Source organism: Podarcis liolepis (assembly GCF_965112155.1).
Source record: "Podarcis liolepis genome assembly, chromosome: 10".
Taxonomy (NCBI): domain Eukaryota; kingdom Metazoa; phylum Chordata; class Lepidosauria; order Squamata; family Lacertidae; genus Podarcis; species Podarcis liolepis.
Genome location: NC_139562.1, coordinates 24,899,611 through 24,920,061, shown reverse-complemented (window position 1 = coordinate 24,920,061; position 20,451 = coordinate 24,899,611). Strand labels below are relative to the sequence as shown.

General features: G+C 43.9%; 1 protein-coding gene across 1 annotated transcript in view; it reads right to left on the bottom strand.

The window, feature by feature from the left end:
• The window catches only part of TXNRD1 (thioredoxin reductase 1), a 29,956-nt gene extending 9,527 nt beyond the window's left edge, over window positions 1-20,429 (bottom strand). Inside the window, exons 1-9 of the mRNA XM_083462178.1 lie at window positions 20,279-20,429; window positions 13,494-13,613; window positions 10,640-10,712; window positions 9,080-9,199; window positions 8,207-8,352; window positions 7,894-8,009; window positions 6,736-6,961; window positions 2,020-2,115; window positions 1,152-1,228 (exon numbers count right to left, since the gene is read on the bottom strand). Of these exons, the coding sequence (XP_083318304.1) occupies window positions 1,152-1,228; window positions 2,020-2,115; window positions 6,736-6,961; window positions 7,894-8,009; window positions 8,207-8,352; window positions 9,080-9,199; window positions 10,640-10,712; window positions 13,494-13,613; window positions 20,279-20,347 (1,043 nt within the window). The 5' untranslated portion in view covers window positions 20,348-20,429. The remainder of the gene's footprint in view (window positions 1-1,151; window positions 1,229-2,019; window positions 2,116-6,735; window positions 6,962-7,893; window positions 8,010-8,206; window positions 8,353-9,079; window positions 9,200-10,639; window positions 10,713-13,493; window positions 13,614-20,278) is intronic.
• Between the last annotated feature and the right edge of the window lie 22 nt (window positions 20,430-20,451).

Here is a 20,451-nt window from a genome sequence, read left to right as displayed (position 1 = left end):
TTCATGTCCACAGAGAACAGGCTTGGACCCAAACGGGAATGGATTCAAATTACATAGCCATTTGCACATAAATTCAGGCAGAATGTGGGCTGCCAGACCACAAAATGCAGGGATTATTGTCAAAGTAGGTAGGAAAGGGAGAGATCACTAGGGATCCAGGACCTCAGTGCCTTTTAACAGCAGCATGGAAATGAGAATTTTGCAAAGCCCCCGTTTCCTTTTATTGCAGTGCTATCATAAGAGAAGCATCACCTTTCACATTCCGCCCCCCCCCCTTTGTGTAACTGCTAAAAACATAGGAACACAGGAAACCAACATATACTGAAGTCAGACTAATGGGCTCTCTCATTCAATATTGACTGCAGCAACTGGCAGTGGCAGCAACCCCAGGGTTTCAGACAAGAGTCTTTCCCAGCCCTACCTGGGAGATGGCAGGGATTGAACCAAGGACCTTCTGCATGCAAAGCAGATATTCCTGAGTTATCTCTCTCTCTCTCTCTCTCTCTCTCTCTCTCTCTCACACACACACACACACACACACACACACACGGAGCCTCATTATGCAACCAAACTGGAAAGCGTACACAGTACAAAGGGTATAGTTCACAGTGGTAACTGACATGAATAGTTTAAAAAAAAAAATCTGGACCACGAAACTGGCAAGAGTGAAATAATGCAGAACCCTAGACTGCAGAGCTGTTAATCGTTAACATTCCAATTACTGCAAAAGTCCACCCTCTTTGCATGTTCAGTAATGAGATATAGACATATATCAGAAATAGAGGGTAGAATTCCTCCTTATTTATTTGTTTGTTTAATTTATTTATTACATTTATATACCTTTTCCTCCAAGGAGTTCAAGGTGCTGTACATGGTTCTCCTCCTCCTCCTCCCCATTTCACCCTCACAACAACTCTATGAGGTAGGTTAGGCTAGGAGATGGTGACTGGCCCAAGGTCACCCCAATGAGCTTCATGGCTGAGGGGGGATTCAAACCCTGCTCCCCCAGGTTATAGTCCAACAGTCTAACCATTATGCTGCACCGGCGTTCTCCTTATTGCAACAGAACAGCATTGGAAATTTATCTCTCCCCCCCCCAAAAAAAAATTAAATAGCCACAGTACTTAGACAGTCAAGAGATTAAACCTTACTTTTCATTGATCTTCACTCCAACTTTCTCCAAGCCAATTTTTCTTGTGCAAGCATCCCTCCCTATCGCCAGCAACACCTGCAGAACGTCAGTGTTTGTGTTAGTCATATATCTCCCAGGCAGTGACAGCAGGTGCCCATTGGAGCTGGTTGAGTAGAAGGCAGGGAGGTCAACAGTAGGTGGCACCAGAGGCAATGGAAGGTGGTGGTAACTAATACTTTTTGCCCCCAACCTCCTCCTTGCTGAGTTCTATAGGGCCTATAGAAGCAGCAACAGTCGATAACCAATGTCAGTCTCTGGGCTAGTAAACAGGAAGGGGAGGTCAAGCGAGGGCAGACTGAGGCTACTGGGGCAGTGTTTCATTCTCACTTATGAACCAGCCTCCACTGTTCCTGGAAGCTTAGGTGTCTTTAGTTTTTTTAAGTATATTAATTACTGCATTAGGATAACAACCAGAAGATCAATCAGAATCCAGGACCCCATGCTACAAATTTCATTGTGAAAATTGTTCATGGAGGGCTGGTTTGCGCAACATCAACGGATGAGAAGCTGCAGCACTGCAATCCCATAGGGAAATGGCTGTGTGGACCCAGCTGTACCTAGACGCAACCAACAGCTAATTCCACAGCTGTACCAACATCTTCTGCAGCAGCTGCAATCATGTAAATAGCTAAACACCCCTCCAGGTACAGCCCAGTTCACAGCTACCTGTGTTGCCCCACAGAATCACAAGCATGCACTTCCAAGTGGCTTTAGTGGCTCATGTGATGAGGAAACCTGAGCATCTGACTCAGCACGTAAACAATCTCTCAAAGCCATTCAATGTACAGCCAAATTTGCAACAGAGAAGACCAGCACAAATTACTTACTGTATTGTATTCCCCTTGAAGTATTTCAGAAGAGTTTTCTGTGGAGTGAGAAGTGACTCTGAGTATTCCGGGAGTTCCTTCCTGGATCTGTTCAATCTGCAGAATTTTGAGCATTAAAATATTACCTCGGTGTGTCAAGAAGTAGATGCATTTGTTCAAACCATGAAGGCACCCAGTACAAGTGTATTTTTAACTCGGGATGTTGTTGAAATAAAAGGGAATTGTTGAAGAAGGTTCACTAGATTTCTGGAATGAATCCAACCTATTTACTAGAGCTGTTTCCCCTGAACAAAAACCAGAGATTTAACAAGAAAACAGACTTTTAAGCTACTCCCATTTAACCTAAAGGCTAGTGCATATTTTATTATTATTCTAGTCAGTGACTTATTAATCGCCTTCTAAACAGCAGCCTCAAAGTGATTTATGCAAAACTAGAACACAGAAACAATACATACATTTAACACAAGATTTAAACCCTAACAAGTAGACACGCATGCTAAAGAACCATTTATGCAGTTGAGAATGTCATGAATGCTAAATATCTTTATCTATATCTGATCAACATGATGGCAGCCATGTTTGTTGTTTATGTGCCTGCCCCGGTCAAGTAGAAAGTAGATATGTTAATATCAAAAGGACATGTGGGTTGAATGGTGCCAATACCGTTCTCCATTTTACCTCCCCCTACAGATCCAGGCTCATAAAAAAGAACCTGAGATAACCAACAGCAGTGATGTTAAACTTAGACCTCCCCTTTCGGTGTTAAAAAATCACACTACCTGCATTTAATATGTGAATGGGAAAGATCCATGATTTAACAAACATGGCTGCTCCCATCACATCTCATGTGACCTTAAATGTGATCATGAATCAACTGAAAAAAGATATTGCAGCTTTGAAGTCAAGAGGATTCGGAGAATTAGCCCTACATTTACACCACAATCTCCAATGCAATCTGCAAACATCCATCCAGGGAAAATAAATGGCTATACCTATGGCTTATGAAAAATATAAACTTCTTTGCTGCAGCAGTTAAAATTCTAAGTGACGTGCAACCTCTTTCTCTTTATAAATAAGTCCTTTTTATGACAGCTCTATGGTGGTTCTTTTATAACAAAGGAAATGAAAACAATGAAAGTGCTGCTGCCACTTATATCGCTGATTCATACCATAGCATACAAAGGCAATAAAGGACAAAGGGGGCTCAGTTCTCAGAACAATGCGGAAATTTAAAAAGGTGTTAATAAATGGAAGCATCACCTTGCGTACACAAGGTAGCTTACTTCCTCCAGTCAAAGAGAGTTAACTTCCTCCAAGTGCCAAGCCTTGGTCTAAAGGAGTTCCTGCACTTTCAATAGCTTTGTGCCAAGAAGCTGGTTGGGCAAATGCCCTTTCTCCTGTCACTCTATTCAGGACAAGTGTCCTCCTTGGTTGGTAGGTGGAGCAGCCCTTCCTACTTCTGAGCCCATTTCACAGAACATTTTGTCTGCCATAGGTTCACTTACTGAGTTATCTTACTTCCTGCATCAAACACAAACACACACACAAAATCACCTATGTTGAAAAGAAGAAAAAACCCCACAGAAGGTAAACCACTGCCAAATCCAGCAAATGCAGAGTCAACTCACATGATTACTTCTGCAGGAATTCTGAAGTAGTTCAGATTCTTACAGTCTACACAGGGCTAGGATTATGCTCACACTACAGGGCCAGACCTACCATTAGGCAGAGTGAAGCAACCTCCTCAGGTAACAGATTCTGGCTGGTGGGGAGCAGTGATCTGGCACTGCAAGAGTTGTGTGGGCCTCTAGGCTGGTCCTATGTCCCCCCCTCTAAGCTAGCCTGCTACCTTCAAGTGCATATGTGGACATCTTGTAGCACAGAGGGAGATTGGGTGTTGTTTTTTTCCTGAGGGGTGCAGATAGAGAGGGAGAGGATTAGCCTCCCTTCCCCATATACTGTGATCCAGATAACATTAAATATAGCAAATATAGTTTGACACAGAACTGCACTGGCTTCCTATTTCAGAACTCAACCTGCTCTGCAAACAACACGCAGACATGCAAACTGGCTATTCCTTCATTTCTTTCGGGATCTGAGCACATCTATCCCATTCCAGAAACATACTGCACCTCACTGCAGAAAGGACAATAAAAGGGTGGGGCTATACATGGGTGGCGCTATGGTCTAAACCACAGAGCCTAGGGCTTGCCGATCAGAAGGTTGGCGGTTCGAATCCCTGCAATCGGGTGAGCTCCCGTTGTTCGGTCCCAGCTCCTGCCAACCTAACAGTTCGAAAACACGTCAAAGTGCAAGTAGATAAATAGGTACCACTCCAGTGGGAAGGTAAATGGTGTTTCCGTGCACTGCTCTGGTTTGCCAGAAGCGGCTTAGTCATGCTGGCCACATGACCCAGAAGCTGTCTGTGGGTGAACGCCGGCTCCCTCGACCAGTAAAGCGAGACAAGCGCCGCAACCCCTGAGTTGTCCGCAACTGGACTTAACGGTCAGGGATCTCTTTACCTTTATATGCTGCTTAAATGTAGCCAATCTTCTTCTTTCTCAACCCAAGCAATGGATATAATTTACGCACACAAAAAAGAAGCATTCACGTTCTCTTGGGTTTTCAGCTTGCTCTCTTATCTTTTTTAAGGGAGGGTATGTTTGCTCAGCAAAAGATGACCAGGTAGTGTTTTTAAGTAGTAGTAGTAGTAGTAGTAGTAGTAGTAGTAGTTGTGGTTGTGTTTTACTATCTGGTGTGCTTAAGAGGAAGCACAGAGGAAATTTGTTGCATTTAATTTTCTTGCCTTTGAAAAGCTGAAAGCCTATCCTAATGGCCCACAGAATAGAAAAACAATTATCTGCTATAGGAAAATAATTACTGATTAATCATTAAAGGAAATGCATGCTAACAATTTCTTTTCCTCTCTCACACACACATCCTCCGTGAGAACTCCCTCACAATTGCAAGAACACAGATGGCACAAGTCTTCTTTTAGCAATGGAATCTCATGCATGCCTACTCACAAGTAACCACACTGAGTTCAATGGGGCTATTTCTTAGGTAAGTGTATCTGACTGAAGCAAAAAAAATTAACTTTTAAAAAAAACATTCTTTTGCTGCACCTTTTGGCAGAATGGAATGGCTTTTCCAAATGTTTTTAAACATCTTTAAAATATTTTCTGGTGCTGCTCGAGAATTTTGTTGTGCTGATCTTATTTCTTGGCTGCTGGAGCTTTTATGCTGCATTATTTATATTTTTTTGTTTCCATCATGTATGGCTAAATTACAGTAAGCAGCTCAGAGTGTTTTGCTATTGAGCGGCATGAAAATATTGATAATGCACAAATTGCACGCATTTTAGAGGGAGTCAGAGAGAAACAACTAACTGCTGGTGCTATTATTAGCACGGGGAAGAAATGTAATTCATGCTTTTTGTGCTGTTGCATCTTTTGATGTTTGTACTGAAGAAAGAAAAATGAATTTAAAACAGATGGGGGGGAATATGTGTTGCAGCGGTTAGAGTATAGAACAGGGAGCTGGGAGACTGGGGTTCAAATCACCACTCAGCTATGATACTCAGTAGGTGTCTTTGCACCCGTCACTCAGCTCAACCTACCTCACAGGGTTGTTGTGAAGGCAAAATAGGAAGTGGGAAGAAGCATGTATGTCCCCCTTGGAGGAAAGGTGGGGCATAACTGTAATTGTAGTGATAACAGATAAATAATGATGATAATTTTAAATGGGAGTGTCAAACTCCAGATAGGTTCAAGGGGAAAACTCCCCATGAAGTAGATGTTTTAGGCCCTCCAGACAAAATTCTGCACCGAAGAGCCATCTGTTTTGATGGGAAAGGGGTCAAAACAGGAGGGGCAGAGGCCAACTTCTAAGAATACCTCCAAGCCTGACAACATCCTGCGCAGCGTGCCAAAAAATCCGAAAAACCAACAGCTATTATTGCACTATAAACGTGGAAGGCCCTCACAAACGTCAGTGAGATAGCAACCTAATACAGTCGTACCTCGGAAGTCGAACGGAATCCGTTCCAGAAGTCCGTTCAACTTCCCCAAACATTTGAAAACCAAGGCATGGCTTCCGATTGGCTGCAGGAATCTCCAGCAGCCAATCGGAAACCCCGTCCAACGTTCGGGTTCCGAAGAACTTTCGCAAACCGGAACACTCACTTCCAGGTTTACGGCGTTTGGGAGCCAAAACAGAACATCACAGCCATGAATCACACACGTGCTCGGTGGCAGAGCATATTTAGTAGGCAGAAGACCCTAAGCTTACTCTCTAGTTCAAAGGATCAGATAGCAGGTGATGCAGAAGTCCGAGACCCTGAAGAACTGCCACATAAATGCAGCAAATACTGGGCTAGAGCACCTGTGTGCCAAGATATATAGGCTCTGCAAGGAAATGGTGAAATATGCGCTTCTGAAGTCATAAAACAGAACCTGGATTTCTTTGAACATGTTTGTATTAAAGCACATTTTAAAATTACGTGTTTATTGAATGGGTGGGGGCCACATTTATTATTAACATTTGTTATAATTGCTTTTTACCCTCAAAAAGTCTCAAAGCAACTTACATGACAAAATGCAACAGACAATAACTATAAAGCCAGAATATTTAAAGCAATGTCTAATGCAAAATACCTAAAATGCTCATCCAATAATGTAGTAATAAGGACAAGTGCTATCCCTCCACCCCTCTTACCTGGCTAGGCACATGCTTCCGAATGAACTTGACACCATGTTCTTCCATGTGTTCCCCTATTTTGTTTGCCATCTCCTGATCAAAGCCCCTCAGGAGAATGGATCGCACCATGACAGTCACATCTAAGCCGAGGCCTGCAAGGAATCCTGCACACTCAAGGGCGACGTAGGACGCTCCGACCACCAATGTTTTCCCCGGGCAGTAATGCAGGGAGAAGAGATCATCACTGGGATGATAATAATAATAATAGGAATGAATAGCCGAGTCAAAAATACAAGGGAAATCCATACAGCTGAGATGTACACAACTGACACTGTTCAAATTAAAGAAGGGGGAACGGCTTATTCCATTATGTTTTATCTCTACTTTTGTGGTTCATAAAATTTTACACATTGGTTTGCACCCCAGAAGGCAGGAGATATATCAGGCAGCAAACTAACTGGAAGATGAAGTCAGAGCACAGAAATAATAATGATAATAATATAATTTTCAAGGAGAATGTAAAGAATCTCAGAGCATTATCTAAAGCAAGTGGTCACAAATCAACCAGTTTATGAGCTGGTGATGAAATTAATGCATAGTTTACTACATAGTAACCTACATAGCCTACGTAGTAAACAAGGAAGACCACAAAAGTGGTACAGACTGACTTCCTTTCTGCACATTCTGCTCTGCAAATGGAAGATTTCACATCAGGAACCAGAAAGTCCAGGGCTATGTCTCACACCAAGCCTTTCCTGCCTCCAATCTTAAGAGTTACATATGAAGAAGCTCAAATCTCTTTTGACTGGCTGTATATTTTCCACAGAGAAGGAAGTGGAGAAGAGGCATTTGCTATGCAAACAAGCCCTCCTGTCACCGTAGATCTTACACATGCCAAGAAATCGAAACCAAAGCAAGAATGGCTCGTCACCTGAAAATTGATATTTTGTCCAAGGAGGAAAGGAGATAACGAGTTTTAAGTGGCTAGCTGTTCTGACACAAAAGTGCTTTTAAGCAAGCAACACATATGTGAAAACTGATACTATGCCACTTCAAAACTCTATGTTTGAATCAACCCAGAATCACTTCACTCATAACACCTGACACTTACTTTGAGTGACAGCGGGCACTTCCCCCAGGACATACAATAAGACCCATTTTAATGGGTTATCTCACCTGGTGATGCAATATTCTTCATCTCCAGGGATGCCCAGATAACGGGGCCTCTCTCCAGTGGCAATCAGAAATCTTTCTGCTGTGTAAAACTTCTGTACTCCTTTGTTATTTGTTGCCTGTAAATAAAAATGCCAGCAATTTTTAGCTGTAAAAGCCTGTGGCTGTGAGCTCTCATTCCATGAAGCCAGAGGAGGGTGTTGCTGGATGCCAAATGCTCTGGGCTAGCAGCCAGTTCTAGGGGGATTTCTTCATTTGAAGCAGACCACCCAACCTTCCCCATGAAAAGAAGGATAAAGGCGGCAATTTCCATTACCTTAATTTTGTGTGGCCCGACAAACTCTCCATAAGCGTTTTCATAGGTGACTTTATTCTCCCGGAGAGACACCCTATAGCCCCAGTTCAGAGAGCCAATATAATTCTGAACTGCTTCGGTCATAGTATCCCAGCTGTGATTTATGGCTGAGGATTTAAAAACAAAAGTTAGATGGCAGTTCAGTCCTCGGCTACCCAAGGCTTTCATTTTCCATTAGCATGCTATGCAATAACAGACACACCTGATGCACGGCTGTGTCTCTCCTATTTATAATTAATTCAATTCCCCAAGGTTTGTGGAGTTTTGCCGACACTGCACGGATTAACAATGTCGGGTGAGTGTGGTCCAGCGTATTTTGCAGGTGCTGCTGCATAATGCTCTGAAATCATCCTTTAGAAAGGAAAGTCTTATACACGCAGAATTCACAATTGCTCTCCTATTATCACTGCTAATATGAACATCTGATCAGTCTTCTGATACTCCACTTGGTGTCTCCAGCTTTTAGGCAGATAAAATATGTAATCACAATAAAAGCTCCTAGAACAGCCTTCCTCAAGCTAGTTTTAACTACAGCACCTTTCAGCCACAGTGAATGTGGCTTTTGACCAGGGATTGAGGGGATTGTAGTACTGTACAGTATTTAAAATAAATAAATCTGTAAGGCACCAGGTTGGGGGAAAGCTATCTGGGAATGCCAAAACAGTGTATAAATTTTGGAGTGTGTGTGCGTTTGTGTGTGTGTAAAGCAGACCTCCATCCCTTTGAATCCTGCTCCCCACCAATGGTCTCTCTACACCCTCCACTAAGGTTAAACTTCCTAAGAGCAGCATAGATTACACAGCCAACAGCCAACATGGGATTCTCTGTCTATACCTTTGTCATCCAGCTGCCACCCAAACTTGGGCGCATCCTTTATGGCTTGCCCAAGCAAAGCCGTCTGGTGCATCAGCTTCTTTGGAATGCATCCTACATTGACGCAGGTTCCTCCGAGACCTGCAAAAGAAAGGCAACCTGATGAGCTTCATACGGCAACTCATTATGACAGGACCACCCAGTCATTCAGTATGGCATTCAAATGGACCAGCTGTATAACTATTGGTCCGTAGGTCATTGGCTGTAGTCTGACTGCTTCTTGAAGGCCTTTAAACAGGGAAGTTGGCCCATTCTGTCAGAGCATCCAGTCCTTCCTCTGTAACAGCAACCAGAGTCCTGCCTTCACCAGGGCAACTGGAAAAACATTATTGATCTGGACTTTTATTTCTTCAGTGTATATATTTTGGGTGGCGGGGAGGCAGATATGGAAACCAGGGACAAGCAAAGTGGTTTGAAGCCTATGTGACTGGTGCAACAAGGCCACTCAATTTTTCAGGGGGAAACTGGGCCCAATTTTGTCTTCCCTCACCCTTCAGAAGCAGCAGCCAGGGACACTCTGGCTGAAGGGAAATAAATGGATGATCCCTGTTGCCCCGAAACTCCAGCAAGATAGGAAAGAGCCATGTCTCATGAGGAGATCGTCTGCTTTGCATGGAGAAGGTTGCCAGGTTCAATCGTGAAACCCTGGAGAGCCACTGCCTGTCAGTGTAGACAAGGCTGGCCTAATTGGACCGATGGTCTAACTCAGTATAAGGCAACTTCCAACATTCATTCCACAAAAAGCCAGGGCTGCACTAGCCAGTGGATGAAGCGTCCTCATGATTTTCAGACAAAGAAAATGGAAGGCAAAGGACTCTGTAGCTGATGCAATAAGATCCAAATGTCACTTCCCCAAGTGAGCATGCTAGCCGCAGGGAAACTGTGATCCTATGCGTTGATTTTTTATTTTATTTTAGTAAGATGGGTCCTGCAAGGCATTTGTCTTCCCTGGGTAGAATCTCAGCAGTAAAAATGGTACTGCTGCCAAAATTAAACATTTCTATTTCAGTCTTTAGCCATCAAAATATCAAATCAGCAAATAGCTACAAAGGGCAAACATATATATTAACCATATATTAATATATATTGAAGGGCAAAAATCTGACTTGTGCACTGTACGAAGTAGTACTTTATATGTTATGTGCCCTGATTCTATAGGAAATCATGTTCAAGGGTTAGGACAGGGGAGGAACAATTCAACATGTACTATGGTGTCCAAGATTGGAAGAAAGTGCCAGATTTGAATGGATGTCTTTATAATAATACAATAGTAATTATCTCTGTTATTAGATTCCTATACCGTCTTTCCTCCAAGGTGGTGTACACACTTATCCCCTTCCCTTATTTTATGCTCACAACCACCTTGGGAGGTAGATGACTTGCTCAAGGTCACACAGTGAGCTTCAGGGCTGAGTGGGGATTTGAACCCTAGTCTCCCAGGTCCTAGTCCAACACTCCAAGAACTATGCCACACGAGTTTCCCTAAAGTAGCGAAGGCTGAGAACCATTTACAGTACTTACCCCATCTTGTTCCCAAAGGAGTAGGGACAACAAAATCCAGAACTAAAACCTTCTTGCCAAGTTTGGCAGCTTCCTGGAAATCAAACAAAAAAACAACCACAGCTGAAAATCTGCACTCTAAGTAATGGTGGCCAAGTTGCAAAAAAAAAAATAATAAAAAAAAAATAAAAAAAAATTACTGCTTTATTATGAATTTGGGGGATCAATATCTAGTGTTCACAAAGAGCAATCTTTCTTCCCAAGTGGGTTACAAATTGATGTGGCAATCAAATGTCCTGTTATAACCGGAAAAAACAAATGGTCCAACACATTTTGAATTTGCCTGAAGTCTTTTAGCACATTCTTGGGAGGGGCTTTCCAGGACAACTTCCTTCAATCCTGCCATCTTTCATGACGAAAAGGCAAGATTGGATTTTTCACGACAATTACTACAGTCATGAGAAAAACACCACTTAGCTGAATGCCACAGGCGCAAAAGGAGGAAGGGAAGGGTGAATGTAACAACACAAACTTTAATTAAATGCTGAAAGATAATTTGGCTGCTCGAATTCCCACAACTCGGTCAAATGATGGGTTGGATTCCCATTACGTGGATGGCCCTCAAGACTTCTGGATCACAGGGCATTTTAAATGACAATACTTCTTAAAATTAGCTTTATTGCCATGCAACAAGTGATGTGTTTGTCAAGCGTTGCTGGCATGTGAACCCGGCCTTCGCCCCCAGCCATGGCCTGCATCTTAAGCATTCCAAAGCAGATCATTATGGGTGAATACACTAAACACAAGGATGAGTCCCCAGACCCTGGCTGCGCTGCAGAACTGAGTATGGGCCAAATCACATGTTACATTATTCACACTTTTCTTAAAGCATGCTTTAGCTGGCTCCTGGGCTCTGATCTAGAATGTGTTCCTGGATTGGGAAACAGTTGCTCAATGAACCCTCAACACCACCCCTCCCCGGAGTACAATTTGTGCCTAAAAGGGAAAATAGTTGTGTGGGGCAGGATTCTGGGACAGAAAACTGGCCCTAGGCACCAAAGCAGACTGAAGAACACCTTCATTGCCAGGTTCCCACAGCTTTAGTTTGAAGAAAAAACAAAGTGGCTAAATTAAACATGCTTTTTTTAAAAGTATCAACAGTACAAGGTGTATTTTGGCTTTGAACTTCCAATTCTGGCTGGGTGTATCGAAGTGGCAAATCTAACACCCACCAGCATTCATGGGCAGCTACCAGGACACCAGCTCCTTGGCAGGGTCCACTACCACTGTCTCCCCTGGGCAGCCAAGTCACTTACCACAGGGGATGTCAACTGTCGGCCATTTTATTCTTCTGCTTTGGCCCCAACATAGCCCTGCTCAGAGGAATTGTGGGAAACTAAGATGGCGGGTGGCTCTCATCAAGTTGGTACAGACAGCAGCACTGCTGCTGCCACTGACCACCACCAGATAAGCCCAGCAGGAGGCACCCGGATGCAGGAGCAGACCCACCAGATGGCCTTTGCACCTGGAGCCAGCACAACTCATCTCCCAGTAATGGCTGCTGCAGCCAAATGCCAGGGGGGTGGGATCCCCTGCTGAAAAGAGGTTGGGGTGTGTCAGGGGTTCCAAATGTCAAAAGGGTGGCCATTTGAGTCACTGCAGCACTAACAAATTTATTGTAGCATAAACTCTTCCGAGACAGAGCACTGCTTTGTCAGATGCCTGAAGGGTTATGCTCAGTTGTGCACAGTAGAAGAGTTTGAATTTGATATCCCACTTTATCAGTACCCTATGGAGTCTCAAAGCAGTTAACATTCTCCTTTCTCTTCCTCCCCCACAACAAACACTCTGTGAGGTGAGTGAAGCTGAGAAACTTCAGAGAAGTGTGACTGGCCCAAGGTCACCCAGCAGCTGCATGTGGAGGAGCGGGGAAGCGAACCCGGTTCACCAGATTACAAGACTACCACTCTTAACCACTACACCACACTGGCTCAGTAGGACGTGGCGGCAAGCATGGGGGAATGCAACTACAAAGTGAAGTCAGGAGGTTCCCTACTGCAACAGATGGGTGTTGCCGTTTCACTGTACAGAACGCAAATGCAAGATCCAAGTAATAGAAGATCTGGTCAGAAAGGGTGTGTGACACCCACTCTCTACTGATAACCAATTGATAAAACATAAACACCAAAAGGGAGAGAATTGCTTTCTGTAAGTGAGCTGGCCCAGGCCTGCAAAAGCCAAACTGATCCCAACCAGCTCTGACTGATACTGTCAAAGCTGCAAATGAATTCTAACTCAACTTCATACCACTTTAAACAGTCATGACTTCCTCCAAAGACTTCTGGAAATTGTAGTTTGTTATGGGTGCCAAGAGTTGTTAGGAGAGCCTTATTCCCCTCACAGAGGTACAATTCCCAGAATTCCCTGGGAAGAGGGACTGACCGTACACCATTCTGGGATACAGTCTCTGCCCAATTATTAAGACCAATGGGATAGAATGGGTGGACTCCAGGTGGAAAACCTGGTCTTTAGTCAGAGTAGAAATGTTTCCAGAAAAAGGGGGTTCCAGGTCCATTCCAGAAGGTGGATCTAAAACAGATCAGTGATGTTCCCAGGCTAGAATTTGCCTTGCAAATCCAAGAAGCCTCTGGAGGAGGAAGGAGCTGGATTTGTCATCAATCCTTTTGCAACACTAATGTTAGAGTCTGCACAGAGAAGCGTATCTGCACAAAACCGTTTTGCATATGGACAGAATGGATTGCAAAATCTTTTTCTGACACTGCTTACAGCTTAGACAGAGTGGATCCATTCTTGGAGTAGGACCAAGCTCTGGTTGGCTAGATTGCTTTCATGACCACACTTCTACTTATCATACCTTGGAAGCTGCAAGTCCACCTGAGCCCCCTCCAATAACTATCAGGTCGTAGTCATAAGAAGGTACCAGTGCTTGTCCATTCACATCCAGAAGCTTTTTCAGGGTTCTTTCATGGTGTGCCTAAACAAGAGAAAAATAAATGTGTCCATTAAAATGAGCTCAGGATAGCTTGGTACTATGAATCAAATGACAGGAAAAAATTATTATGGCAAGGGAGAGAAATCATATGTGGAGAATAAGGTGCACTGGTAGTGTTTAGCAAAACAATGGAAGCTGCCTTATACCAAAACAGACCACTGAACCATCTAGCTCAGTGTTATCTACACCAGGTGTGGACCACTTTGTTTTTTACTAGCATCTTGAGGTCCACCAAGCAGAGCCAATTGCCTACTGCACCATACTGAACCATTCACAGGGGATGACCAGAATCTGAGTTATCGCAGACCTGGGATGCTAATATGGTAAGAGAAAAAACCTCAGTGGTGATTGTTAGCTATATAAACCCAATCTCTTTCCTTAAGCCACTGCGGCTGTTTGTCCTTGCTGATAACACTGCTGTGGTGATTACAAGGCCTACAAAAGTAACAACAACAAATCGTCCAAGCTACAAATGTTAAAACCATGACTATATCCAGGAGTGGCGCTTTAAACATCACTGACTACCTTGCCCCCCAACTCCTCCCCCATCATGTACTAGCAACTGCAAAGATTGTAAGAAAAGAGGCACTCATTGTCTAAATTATCAAATTTGGAATCAAAATTCTCCTGCAGGAAATCTGTTGACTGTATTGTGGACGACTGGTTGCACCTGCCATCCCCTTTTGTAAAATTTAATAGCTTGTTCCTACTCTCCGCTTTCCACAATTTGCTATGTGTGTTACTTGGGGCTGGTGTTGCTGAGCAATGGATGATTTGGCCCGTAGGGCAGCTGGCTGGTTTGATTATCTTCTATCCTGCTCTAATCCTAGAAATCTATGAAATGAAAAGTGAGAGTCCATAGTCAAGTGAATGGAAACATCCTGGAAAAGGGGTGTCCACCTTTTGCCTGGAATCCTGCTAGAAAATGAAAATATATTGGAGAAATCCCAGTTTACTACAAGGTAAAGATATTTAGATATTAAGATCTGATCGGAATCTTTGCTTTACTAAAGTTAGGCGCACCCACAATTGTGAAGAGAAGTGAAATAACAACTTTACATCAATCTTCCCCCCATGGTGGGGCAGAAGTAGAGGAAAGGATTGAATCTGCCCCATCTCCCCACTCCCTTTTACAACCTCCCTCAACTACTTTTGCTTAAGTAAATAAGTAAATAACGTCACAGGGAAAGACTGCAACTCACAACTAGTTAGGACTTAATTTCATTTTAGAACTTCCTCCTGCAAAACTATAAAGAGAACCTGTAAAATGTTAAAGTCACCCTGTTTAAATAGCAGTTTTGCTGCCCCACTGTCTCTATAGCCAATGCTACGCTTCTCATAAATATCCATGCCGCCAAATAATTAACAAACCTGAATTGCCTGTTCACTGGCATGGGGATCATATTTGCATGAAACTCTCTTTCACTCACAGGTTGATAGCTGTAGACACAAGGCACAGAGACAAATGTACCTACTGCAACCCTGAACCCATCTCTTTGGCATGCACATAAAAAAGCCCGATCAGCTTTCCTGGAAAGGATGGGCAGGGTTTGGCAAGGCGCCAAGCTGCTTGTTGCAGAAGCAGCCATCATTATGTGAGATGCAGCCCCACTGGTCAACTGAAAAGGCACAGCTCTGTTCAGCTGCAAATAACGATTTGCATAAGTACACCCTAGAAGAACCAATCAAAAGCCTACCCTTTTGTATGCATGCATTTCCTCTACACCAGTTTCGGAGTATGCTCCAGAAATACAGATAAAAATCAAATCATACCCTGCCACAGCCCAGAAGAATTGGACCGGTAAACTATGATTAGCAGCCATTATCCTCCGGTAATGATTATCTAAATTTCACAAATGCATTTTGACAGCTGGGGTTGGCAAAACACATTCCCTATCCTTCCACTCCGTTTTAAAGTCATTGTATCAAAAATTCACAAGGCCTAAACTTCACCAGGAGCAAAAACTGGCACAGCACTCTCTGGATAAAACGTTTCTGCTACCATTGACCTTGGTGGTACAAGAGGATCTCAAGAGCAGATATAAGTCAAATTAGAGCAGTTCCAGAGGGCCTTGACTTTTGGAAATGAGAGCATTCCGATTTATTTATTCTACTCTTCTTAACAAGGTATTTATTTATTAATTAGAAATATACATATATATACTGTTTTCCATTTATTATGTATGCATCTAAAAGCGCTTCATAAAATGCATAAAAGCATGAAATTAGCAGCTGTTAGAAATGTCCAGAGATCCCCTCCAGATGTCCTTTAAATTGGGCAGCCATGAGATTTGTGCTCTCAATACTGTTCCCACCTGCAAAAGGTTTTATTTTGGGAGGCAGGGGGAGAGATAGGGTTGTATCCAATGCCAGTACAACTCAAGAGTAGACCCTTTGAAGTAATTAGACATGATTAACTTAGGCTTATTAGTGGGCCTACTGGTCAGTAATCACACAGCTCACAGATGGAGTTAACTCTTCATTAGCAAGAAGACAATTTCCACAGGCCTAATGAGCAGAGCAGCTCATTCTCAGTGTTCTTCCTCCATGAAAATCCCACTCTCCTGCTTCAGCTTCTACCTCTTATTCTGGACTTCTCTCTACCACAGACTCTCCCAGCTCACTAAGCCCTGCTACCTCTTCAGCTTGCAACACCACCTCTTCCCAGTCTAGCATCTAGATCAAGGGAAGTAGTCTAGCATCTAGATCAAGGGAAGTAATAGTGCCACTGTATTCTGCTCTGGTCAGACCTCACCTGGAGTACTGTGTCCAGTTCTGGGCACCACAATTCAAGAAGGACACTGACAAACTAGAACGTGTCCAGAGGAGGGCAACCAAAATGGTCAAAGGCCTGGAAACGATGCCTTATGAGGAACGGCTAAGGGAGCTGGGCATGTTTAGCCTGGAGAAGAGGAGGTTAAGGGGTGATATGATAGCCATGTTCAAATATATAAAAGGATGTCACATAGAGGAGGGAGAAAGGTTGTTTTCTGCTGCTCCAGAGAAGCGGACACGGAGCAATGGATCCAAACTACAAGAAAGAAGATTCCACCTAAACATTAGGAAGAACTTCCTGACAGTAAGAGCTGTTTGACAGTGGAATTTGCTGCCAAGGAGTGTGGTGGAGTCTCCTTCTTTGGAGGTCTTTAAGCAAAGGCTTGACAACCATATGTCAGGAGTGCTCTGATGGTGTTTCCTGCTCGGCAGGGAGTTGGACTCGATGGCCCTTGTGGTCTCTTCCAACTCTATGATTCTATGATTCTCCCTCTAAGCACTCAATTGAGGTCCCACCACCAGTCCCTGGGCTCCAAGCCTTCTTCCCTTGGCGATTCCCCAGCTGGTTCCTTCCATCATTCCTCTGTATCCAACCAGTCCCTGACACAAAACTTCATTTCCCGAAGCCTCCTACTGAAATACTGCAACTTTTTATGCCACAAATGTCCCAGTTTTGTCCCACTTTCGCCCTCCCAGATGGCAATGCATAAGAACATAAGAAGAGCCAGCAGGATCAGGCCAGTGGCCCATCTTAGTCCAGCATCCTGTTCTCACTGTGGCCAACCAGATGCTTGTGGGAAGCCTGAAAGCACTCTGCCCACCTGCAATGCCCAGCACCTGGTATTCAGAAACATACTGCCTCAGACCATGAAGGCAAAGTATATCCATTGTGGATTGTAGTCACTGATAGCCTTATGCTCCATGAATTTGTCTAACCCTCTTCAGAAGCCATCCAAGTTGGCAGCTATCACTGCCTCTGGTGGAAATGAATTCCATACTTTAACTGTGTGCTTTGCCAATGCACTGAGGAAGCATCTTTTTTTTTAAAAAAAGAGAATGTCGTACAGACAGCCCAGTGTAAGTCCACCACTAATGCACTATTACTGTGTCCGTGACATGTCACAGATTATACCTGCAAAACAAAAACACCAGTCTGGAGTAGCACACATCATTTCAGCAACTACAGCAACCAGAATGGGAAGGAAACCCTCCACAATTCCATATAAAGGACCTTTGTGTTCCCTTGGTATTTTCTGGCTGTTGATATTAACCGTCAGAAAACACCAAGGAAACAGAAAGGTTCTTCATATACTTAGAAGCAACAATACAAATATAATAAGACAAATGGAAATATGAGAAGCACAGAAAGGAAACAGCAGAATGAGCTACACAAGAGGGAGAAAAGGGTATGAATAGTTAAAAAGACAGGGAGACGAAGAATTTGCCTGGCGTCTAATTGCCAGGCACTGGCATCTAAAAACCAACAGATTAAGCCACAAGCCTGTTTCTTTTGGGGAAGAAATCCCAATAACTGGGACACCACAGATTAAACAAGTCCTATTTCTGATCACCTCCTAGCTTATCACAGGACCAGCATGAACTGGAAAGTCTTCACATATGATTTCCAGCGAAGCATGCGGGAAGGTCCCAAAGGAAACCCTTTCCCCAGATCACTTCCTGTACTCCTAAGTGAACACTACACTACAGCACTGCAAACACCAGGAACAGGAAATGGGACAAGATCACAATGCTTGCCCTCGTGCTTTGATCATCATACTTTTCAAGTCAGAAGGGAAGTATGTGGGAGGATATGGCAGGGCCTTTTCTGTTGAAGCTCCTACTCTGAGGCGCACCATTTGCTCCAGACCAAACTTGATTTGTGTTTTTGTTCGTTTGTTTCGGGACACAACACAAAACCTCTATTTTCAAAATACAAATGAGAAAACTGCTGTGAAAAGGACTGCTTTTTATATGGGCTGCCTTGCATAATTTTCAAGTGACTTTAAAACGTGTTTATTGCAAAATAAATTGTGTGTGCTCTCCTGTTACTTGTAAGGCGCCTGAAGCAATTGTTGCTTGGAAATTCTGAACACTGATACCATTAATAAACTGGCATTGCTGACTCTTTGGGTGAATGGTGGGCACAAATGGAAGATGACGCTTCTTTCTGAATGCTTTTAACCTATGACTTTTGAACTCACAGCTTTCAGCGCAGAAGCAAGTCACAGGGGTGAGCAGCCTGAGGCCCTCAATGTAATTTAGGACTCAAATTCCCATCAGTTATAGGCCAGCAACATATGTAGAAATCTAGGTTCAGATTTCAAATCAGCTATGAAGCTCAGTGAGCATCACCATCTCTCAGCCTGATGCACCCCACAAGGTTATTGTGAAACCAAAATGGTGCTTCAATTTCTTTGGGGAAAGCGTGGGTTCAAAGCGTAGGAAATATGGTAATTATCATTCAGCGATCTGTAATCTGATGGAATGCAAATACTTCCAATCGCAGGAAGAAGTCTAACACAGTTGCCTGAGTGGCCTCAGAATTCCCCTTCAGATCTTTGTGCTGAATATAGGCAGGTTTGAAGCAAAACTGGCCTTAACAGAAACTTAAATACAAACAAACACCCGGTTATTTGTCATTTGCAGATATTATACAGAACAGGAACAGATTAACTTCCCTCCCACCCACCCCTAGAGGAACATATTAATACATGAGATGTAACACAATTGTAGTCATAATCACCTAAAAAAAGAAACTAAGATGTTTGTCCACAGTCTGCAATGTGTTGCTGGTGGCCGATAGCCATGTTCCTTTGTGTACGCATATGCAATAAAGTCAAACCATTATTTTCTAGAAACTGTCTCTTGTTAACAGGAACTCCGAGGGCCCGGCTTACCTGCACACCCTTCTCCACTCTAAGCCCTCAAGCGTTCACCCTGAACAGGCCTAAAGACTTGGATGAAAATGCTCCTACCCTTGACCTCAAGGCAAGTCAGGAATGAACTTACTGCCAACTGTGCTCTCTACCGCACAGATCTATCTACTCCCTGGCCAGATCTCTGTACTTCGGCCATTTCCTGCAATTTATATCCCACCTTTCCTCCAGGGAGTTTAAAGTGGTATGCATGGTTCCTCCCTCCCCGTTTTATCCTCAAAACAACCGTGGGAAATAATGCCTGGCTCCAGCAGATCACCCAATGAGCTTCATGGCTGCCCAGGTCCTCATCCAATCCCTACTCCGTTACACCACACAGACTAGAGCTGGCATAGGCAAACTCGGCCCTCCAGATGTTTTGGGACTACAAATCCCATCATCCCTAGCTAAGAAGACCAGTGGTCAGGGATGATGGGAGTTGTAGTCCCAAAAAACATCTGGAGGGCCGAGTTTGCCTATGCCTGGACTTAGAGGGATATTAAATTTAAACTACAGCACGGGGAGGCATTCCAATGCACTATTATTCTGTCATGACGCCTCCCTTTCAAAGCCACGCTGCTTTTTTAAAAATAAGTGTTATCGGAAGATTTCACTCTTCCCCCTTTCCCGCCCCATATGCTTCGAAGTGCCCGCGAGAAAACCTAAGGCCAAAACACAGGAATACGACACGCATTCACTGAAGGAAGCAAGCGGTGCTTGAGGCTTTCCCTTCTTTGTGGGGGAGGGAAACCAAGACTTACAGCGCAATCCCATGCACGTTGACTCAGAAGCAAGCTTCCCGCCCGCCAAGTTCAGTTCACGATCCCATGCAAGTTTACTCACCAACAAGCCCCACGGATTTCAATGGGCCTGGGGAGGGGAGGGTTAGAGCACTGCTTTAAACGGGCGTTTAAGGACGCTGGTGAAAGCTTTGTTTCGTTTCCAGCCGTTTCCTACCTTCCCAGTCTTGTCTTGGCCTCCGATCTGGTTCTGTCGGACGAAGACGACCGGCACCGACGGCTCCATGGCGACTTCCAGGACCGCGACTCTCAGCAGCGGCGCATCTTCTGCAAAGGGGAAGAAAGGAGAAGCACGCCGCGTGCGCGAGGAACGCCTTTTATGACGCTTCG